This window comes from Gymnoscopelus braueri, assembly GCF_963280865.1.
Source record: "Gymnoscopelus braueri genome assembly, chromosome: 4".
In the NCBI taxonomy this organism is placed as follows: domain Eukaryota; kingdom Metazoa; phylum Chordata; class Actinopteri; order Myctophiformes; family Myctophidae; genus Gymnoscopelus; species Gymnoscopelus braueri.
Genome location: NC_137605.1, coordinates 16906510 through 16914928, shown reverse-complemented (window position 1 = coordinate 16914928; position 8419 = coordinate 16906510). Strand labels below are relative to the sequence as shown.

At 40.3% G+C, this 8419-nt stretch overlaps 1 protein-coding gene across 1 annotated transcript; it reads right to left on the bottom strand.

The window, feature by feature from the left end:
* Positions 1 to 321: 321 nt before the first annotated feature.
* Positions 322 to 2661, bottom strand: hoxa2b (homeobox A2b). Its single transcript, XM_080426655.1, has 2 exons — positions 2157 to 2661; positions 322 to 1324 (listed from the first exon to the last, which is right to left on the bottom strand). The coding sequence occupies exons 1-2, from the start codon at positions 2512 to 2514 to the stop codon at positions 594 to 596; spliced, it is 1089 nt and encodes a 362-aa protein (XP_080282781.1). The 5' UTR covers positions 2515 to 2661; the 3' UTR covers positions 322 to 593.
* Between the last annotated feature and the right edge of the window lie 5758 nt (positions 2662 to 8419).

Genomic DNA, 8419 nt, shown 5'->3' with positions numbered 1-8419 from the left:
ATAAAAACCATCAAAATCATGAGCATTTTATTATAATATAAACAAACATGTTTGAGAGGAATTGTAGGCCTATATTAATTGGTGGGGAATAGGTAGCCTAATTGATCTGGTTCTGATCATTAAAATAAACAATATGACACACTGCCACATTCTATATCCCTCGTGTTATTTCAGTGTGTGTGTGTGTGTGTGTGTGTGTGTGTGTGTGTGTGTGTGTGTGTGTGTGTGTGTGTGTGTGTGTGTGTGTGTGTGTGTGTGTGGGCAAACATTGGGCAAACATTTCTGATAATAAAATAAGAGAATGGTGCAACTTAGAAAACTCCAAATGAAGTTTTATTTAGGAAAATATTCTGTTCAACTGTACCCGAAATTTATACAAAAATAAACGGTGTAATATATATTCTTGTAGCCTACTGGAATAAACATTATTCTAGATTAGGCTATTTTCGCCATTAACTTACCTTATATTTGCGTGACCTATTTATGCACTCTCCACAAATACTAAAACTGACTATACGCTATATTTAAAGCAAAAGTCTCTTAATAATAATTGAGGGGTGCGTGGGAAATGGAAATCTTTTCTATAGCACTTTTTAATAGCTCAAGTTTTGCAGGTCGATTGTTGTGAGCGTTTCTGCGAAAAAGTCAAACGTTTCCGCGGACAGAGTCATGATGGGACTATCCATGGAATCTGACAGACTGGGGGAGAACGAGGACGACGAGAAAACGTTAAAATCCTGCAAAGAAGAGGCGTCCAGGCCATCGGGGGAGTTGTGGTCTGCTGCCCCTCCGCCAGATGCTCCTCCGTCCGGGCCTATTGTTGCCAGGCACAGAGGACCAGTGGGCGACGACGGGCTGGGAAAATGTTTCACATTTTTGTCATTGCTGTCAGTCGAACTTTGGGTATCTCCATTGTGTCCATTCTGTGGCTGCTGTAAGGTTAAGGTATTCTGGTGGAAATACCGCTCTCTCTCCAGGAGCGCCCCGGATACCACACTGTTGTTGTTGCTGTTGCTGTTATTGCTGATGGCGGGCGGCTCGAACTCGTCGTCTTCGGCCCCGTCGTCCAGGTATCTCCCCTCGCTGTCCTGGTTCTCCTTGCAGTGCGTCTGTCTCTTGTGCTTCATCCTGCGGTTCTGGAACCACACTTTCACCTGCCTCTCGGTTAGATCCAGCAGGGCGGCTATCTCCACCCGCCGCGGCCTGCACAGATACTTGTTGAAATGGAACTCCTTCTCCAGCTCCAGCAGCTGGGTGTTGGTGTACGCTGTCCTCAGCCTCCTGGACGCCCCGCCGCCACCGCTCTCTGCTGTCTCTGGTGAACCTAGAAATATTAAATAACGGACGTGTATAAAAATGAAACATATGGGCTACGATGATGCATTAAAGGGATAGTTCACCCCAAAAAATGACTTATTTTCTATTACTTACACACCACATGAAGCCTTGAATTCATGGAGATTGTTTTTGTTTTTGTCGCATTCCTATAAGCCAATAATTTGAAAATACCTGGACGACGGGGCCGAAGACGAATTTGATCAAATTATTGGTTTAGGATTGAGACAAAAAATAAAAAATCTCCAAGAATTCAAGGCTCCATGCGCATGGTGAATAATCGATAGGAAAAAAAGTCATTTTAAGGGTGAACTATCCCTTTACATGCGAAAACCACAGTCAAAAAAGAAAGAAAAATACGTAGGCATTATGGTTCAGAGGGAAAAACAAGAGGCTCAATAGGCGAAACTCATTTCTGGAGAACAAGCAACAAGCACTGTGAAGATTTATGGGCCCCAGGCAGAATATGATGGCTCTGCGTGGACAGCCCAAAAGATTAATGGACATGCCAGCTGTCGGGTCGTGTAAGAATAATCTATCAGTCTCCATTACTGTCAAGCATTAACATTGTTACACTGCATCACAAGTCAGCACGCTACTTGATGAGATTAAAAGAATGCTTAAATCAAAACCCTGGCTAACGTTGTTGTTGTTTTTGTTTTTTTTAATGTACGCCCACACTGTACAAGCCATAGGGGCCTATAAGTTACTATTCCAAAACACAGAGAGAGAAAGGGGAATTTGTGCGTGGGGGGCTGGCTATAGCCTGTATCCTCAGACAATAAGGAAAGTTAAATTGAGGTTATTAATCATTGTCTTGCCTTGGGGGGAGAAATAGAGCGGCGACGAGTCGCTGGTCGCCGACGCGGCCGTCTGGCTTTTCTTGACGGCTTTTTTCTCTTTCATCCAGGGGTACTCCGGGGGTAAGGATGCGGCCGGCAGCGGACTGCAGCCGCTCGCCGGCTGCTTTGAGCGGCCGTGGCGTGGGTGGCTGCCCGGGTGGAGGCTCGGAATGGTGTGCTCGAAAGGAGGAGGAATCAGTGTCGACGCCGAAAGCGTCGAGCTCTTGATTGATGAACTTTGAAATGCATCACCGACGGGGGTAAGAGATGTCAGGCACTCAGCGAGCGACGGCCGACTGTTGATAAAGCCACTTTCTCGCCCAAATTCGTAATTCATCTCCTCTCTATCTTCGCTGTGTTAAAAATTGCACTCTTCACAGGGTCATTTAGAGGAAACGGGAAATAAATGAAAAAAATAAATAAAAAATAAAAAATGTCAGATTATAATATTTTCATAAACTAATCTAAAGTGTATATAGTCGTATGGAGACCACTATGCCATAAACTATTGCTTTCATGAGGACATGGTTGGAATCAGGCCGTGCTGCCTGTCACATGATTACATCTGCCCAATGACAATTTGGGGTTTTATCAAAAGACGCCACTGTCCTCTGTGATTGATCGAGAAACTCGGAGGGGGAACGCCTCATTCCGGAGGTAGGGGGTTGCTTTTATTTACACATTTTTGGGGGGCAGTTCGTTCGCTACTGCCCCCAAATGCAGCCCCGTGTTAAGAGCTCGGTGCGCGTGCGTGTTTGTGTCTGGCCTGTGCCTGCTTGTCTATCTGTTTGTCATGTGCACGCAGGCGCGTCTGCGTGCGTCGCAGGCCAAGGGTGCATTATAGCCCTTGGCTTGCATAGCCACTGGTTCTCAGCCTTTTCAGGCCGCGACCCCCCAAAATAATCATATTTGAGTTGAGGCATTACATTTAGTTTGTAATGCCTCATGCCTTAGTTTTTTCTTATATTATTTGACAATTTGGCCAATGTTTGAACAGTTTGTGTATAATTTGGTGAATACTTTGGATTCAGTAATGGTCTTTTTTTTGTATATTAAAAAGGTCTTAAAAGTCCTTAAATTGTCACTTTAACTGTCATCTGGGGACCCCCCAAAAAAATCATGTGGGGACCCCCCCGGGGGTCCAGACCCACAGGTTGAGAACCACTGCTATAGTACAGCCAGCGTGCGCTCAGCTCGGCGTGTTTATTCCATCCGAGACAGACAGCCCACAAATCATTTCAGCACCCTGCATTTAAGCTCTGTCTTCTAATGTAACGACGGCTGCAGTCGTTATCAGAGCAACTCGTTAATCTCCAGACTTCTTGAAAGACTTTACAGCGCGTTGGCACACACTGGACATCCAACACGAGTTCCATCCACACTTCTTAGGTCAGACTCCACCCCTCCCCCAAAAGACAGACAGATAGGTATGATATGAGACATAAATATGATAGATAGATAGACACATAGATAGATAGATAGATAGATAGATACACACACACACACACACATACATACATACATACATACATACATACATACATACATACATACATACATACATACATACATACATACATACATACATACATACATACATACATTACAGTAGCCTACAAAGGCCTACATACAGAGACACATATAATATAAGCATACATGGGTTAAATTAATATGCAAATTTTGGATATTATGCAGACATACCCACGCACATCACACAGAGACAGAACAGAATGGCTTTGCAGTGTGAAACGTTGAGGTGCGACTAAGAATAATTTCGGTCACTAAATGATATCTGCTTGCTTCCCAAGCAGATATCATTTTGTACATTTCAAAAGGTGGATTTAAACGTTATATGGCCAACCTTTAGCTACCTCACCTGATTCAATTAAATAATCACATCAACCCCAATATCTCACTATACGTCAGCAGAATAATATCTCGAGTTTTCAGTTCAGATTATAGGCTAAACATTGCAATGTGATGATTGCTACTGTATAGTGTAGCCTCAAACAGAGTAAACGCACAGGGAAGCTAAGGCAGTTTATTGCTTGGACTCTAAACAAAGAGCCCTGGAAGGCTGCGTGTGATCAATCTTGCTCGCCAAAAGGTCTGACAGCTTGGTGCCCTGGAACACACTTAAACCCTCTAACACTCTCCCCTTAGATCATATATGGTCAGGAAGAGGGGAACCACACGGTACTTGTGGAAGAATCTTCAGCTTAAGACATTTTTTCTTCAGTTTATATACAATTTCTGAGAAGATCATGCCTGTATGTTCCGTTTGGCTCCAAGGCTATTCCTTTGCTTCTAACGGTGATGTAGGTGAGATTGAAACTGCTGTTTAGAAGACAAACGTACAAGCCTTTTCGTTTGCCAAAGGACAATTTGTGGCAAAGCAAAGAACCGAGAAGAGAAGAGATGGAATTGACTTGGTTATAGTGGCGAGTAAGAAACGAGTGGAGCTGCTTTTACATATAAGATGAATTGTTTTGCAGAGGTGAGTGGGTGTCGGCATCCATGCGAAGAAACCCATTCACTCCCACACCTTTCTGTGAGCTTGCATCGTATACGGACAAACATGTCGTTTTTACGCATTTCATTTCATTAAAAAAATATGACTTTGAATATTTATTCTTGAAGAAGTACATTTTAAGTAGGCCCTAGAGCCTATTTGTGTATAATATTTTAAGTTAACTTTTTGTGAGATAGGCACCACGAAAGCCTTATAATTTATAGCTGTAGGGTATATACTGTATATAGGCGTTAGGGAGTATATCATGTAAACGAAATGTGCAAAATGTCCACTTTTCAATCATCCTATTTTTCACAATAAATAATAAATGGGATAATGAGCGTTGGGGCGTATATATTGTGAAACAATCTGCAGAAAATATGGGTTATCGCATCCCTTGCACTATATGGCTTGCATTTTTATTCTATATTTTTGTCAAGTGATTTATGTCATGCGAGTATATAGGGTCAGGCTATATTGTTTTTACTTATTTATCGTGTAGCAGGTCTAGATACAGGTGTGGAAGCCATTGCTGCAAAGAGAACAAAGGACCTTCTCTGAACAGGCTCCATAGACCTAAAACTAATAGAACCTAAATACTCGTGGTCACTTCATTACTTTTTATAGTAGGCTATTCACACCGACACGGCTTTAATTAGTTTCAGCCGCATAGCCTACTTGATTCCAGGCTGTAAGAGAAACATTTCATTGACAGAACAGTGTGTGTTGTTTGTGTTTGGCTGGACCTGAGTTCGTTCGCCGTCTGTTACCTCATCAAGTGCTGACATCTGGAAAGCATGGCCAGCAAAACCAGTGACTCACTGTGCTTTTTCCCCCCAGTCAGATATTTCATAATTTATTCATGGTAGCCTATGTTACTTTGTTTGTTTGTTTGTTTGTTTGTTTGAAGAACATTGAGAAACAACAAACAACACATTGATTTAATAAATATGCCACCAGGTCTATCTGTCTGTGGATAAATAAGGGTGGAATCTTTCTTAAAGGACTCAGTTATGAATTATTATGTTATTAAGACGATATCGTATATAGTGCTTCTATAATTGTATTTATTTAGAATCATAATTAGTCGCCTGAAGCGTGCTTGTGTCTGCAGGCCTGTGTTTGGCACATTGCTCTGACTGCTGCTGCTAGACTGACGGTCATATTTCGGATAAATTCACCAGGCTACAAACGACGATCTATCCATCGCCAACATTATAGCTAGCGAAATAATTATGGTTGTCCAACTGAAATGCGTGTAACTGCACGCACGCAGGCACACACACACACACACACACACACACACACACACACTGGGGCAGAAGAACATTATGATAGACTCATATTCGGGCTGGCTACTCAAAACAGAAACAATACATGCATCGCATAATAATCACCTTTTGCATATAGGCCTACCATTTACTGAAATGACGTTAGCATTAGCCTAGCTGTAGCCTATTAGACTATAATTTGGTCTCACAACATATCAAAAGACGTGGACGTTTTGGCACTATGTGGCATAGAAATAATGTAACAGTAAATGATTTCCATTAATGGCTACCATCTTTCCATATTGATTTCATTGAGCCGTGTATGCTGCAGGCCTGTGTATGATTTAATGTCCCTGTACAGTTCTGCTCACATTGTTCTCCAAATAAAACATTTCTGTTTCCTTCTCCAGTCCAAAACCCAAGTTCAGCGGAACTGACGAGAGAACAGTTTATAGGTTTAGTAGCATATAAGATTTACCAGTTACAGACAGACATACAGACACAGGGAGAGAGAGAGACAGACAGACAGACAGACAGACAGATAGATAGACAAACACAGAGAGAGAGAGAGAGAGAGAGAGAGAGAGAGAGAAAGAGACAGACAGAGAGAGAGAGAGAGACAGATAGACAAACACAGAGAGAGAGAGAGAGAGAGAGAGAGAGAGAGAGAGAGATGTGGGGGATGGGTGGTGGGCGCTTCAAAGTCTATCAATTCGGCATTTAGAATTGGATTTAAGCAAGAATGGTTGAAAACTGTGTCCAAAATTGGAAAATACAGGCTATATGAGAGCGAGAAATTCGCCCATTATAAAACTTTATTAAATTTCATGCAATCAAGATTCCATAGAATGAATTTAATGAATTATAATAATCTATCCTGGAAAATGCTGAGAGAATACATATGAATGTCCAATTATTAACCAATTTAACCTGGCATCCTTTATTGTGGGCATGTCATTATTGGCATTCTTTTTTTAATTACCAAAATGTCCAACTTATAGAACTTTTAATTGTAAAAACAAAAATAATAAATAAATTAGAATAGGGTTAAACCCTTTTGGAGGAAGATTTTGGAATATTTGAGTAATTGGTTGGGAGGGATAATAATACCAATATCCACAATGTTGTGTTTATTAGGAGACAGAACCCAAGTACAAGACATATCAAGTGGCAAATCTTCTGTAATTATGGGAGGCATCACTACAGCTGTCAGGATAATAGGTGTTGGCAAACATCCAACTGTCTAGAAACAGAAAGAGTGAGCCAATACTGCAAGACATCTATGCTCGATAGGATGATTAAAATAAACAAAAATAATACACAATAGTGATATTATTACTGACAAACCTGTAACGTATATTATATTATATATTTTTGTATTATATTTTTAGCCTTAATGTCTAACTGTACATCATGCTTTTTGCATTTCTGACTTATAAAGTATTCAATCAATCAATAAATATATATATATATATATATTTTTATATATTATTATTATTATGTTATGCTATGTACACAACGGAGGAAAATATCATATTTTGACAAAGAACTGGCATCTATGTGTTAAAACAATTGAACAAATACATATACATAAATACATAAAAAACAAGCATCTTTTCTTTCTCTGTATTATATTTTAAATTAATATATATTTTGTTTCAGCCAAATCTACCATGGCTATGTTTCCATAACTTTAAAACACATGCATATCATCTTAGCATCCTCAATTAAATATGGAATTCCAAACACCCTGTCAGTCTTTTCCTTAAAGTTAATGTAGCTAATAAAAAATATGCTTTGAGAATATTTTGCTAACACACAACCGAACGAGCTGCCCATATGCTTTGAGATTTATTCCATAAAGCATTTGACATTCAAGGTGATAATGTTTTTTGCATCAAGCCAATAGCTGATAATTGACTGCAGCATGCCATTAATCTATTTACCACTGCACTCACTACTTTCTTGTTGTTTTTATAGTCTTCCGCACAGCACCATGACTCCAGTTAAGCACTTAACCCTATATACGTTTGTTGACCAGGGTCCCCCAGGGGCCTATCCTTGGCCCTCTCCTTTTTTCCCTCTACACCAATTTTTTTTAATGCATCACATTCTGCTATTATTCTGCTATTTTCACTGAAAATTCACCTATTATGATATATGCATGCACAGAATAGGGACACAAGGGTTCAAGTGGTTAAAACACCTAAAGTTCATTGTAATCTGTATACACTAGTACAAACTCCAAAGTGTTCATTTAACTCTGAGACCTAACTTTAACTCTGAGGTGAATACTCTGCAGTGTTTCCCAAACATTTTAGACCCAAAAGATACATTTGGTTTCTCCCCGGAACCCAAAATATATTATGATATATCGTATTATTTCAGAAATAGTGAAAATAGCCAATCTACAAGCTCACAGCAAATCGATATGAGACACGCTGTGAGCTTTATCTGCT

Excerpts from the sequence above, each read along its gene's own strand:
- hoxa2b (XM_080426655.1), bottom strand. The coding sequence starts at position 2,514 with ATGAATTACGAATTTGGGCGAGAAAGTGGCTTTATCAACAGTCGGCCG. Across the intron at positions 1,325-2,156 it reads GCTCTATTTCTCCCCCCAAG|GTTCACCAGAGACAGCAGAG; the intron begins GCAAGACAATGA and ends TAATATTTCTAG.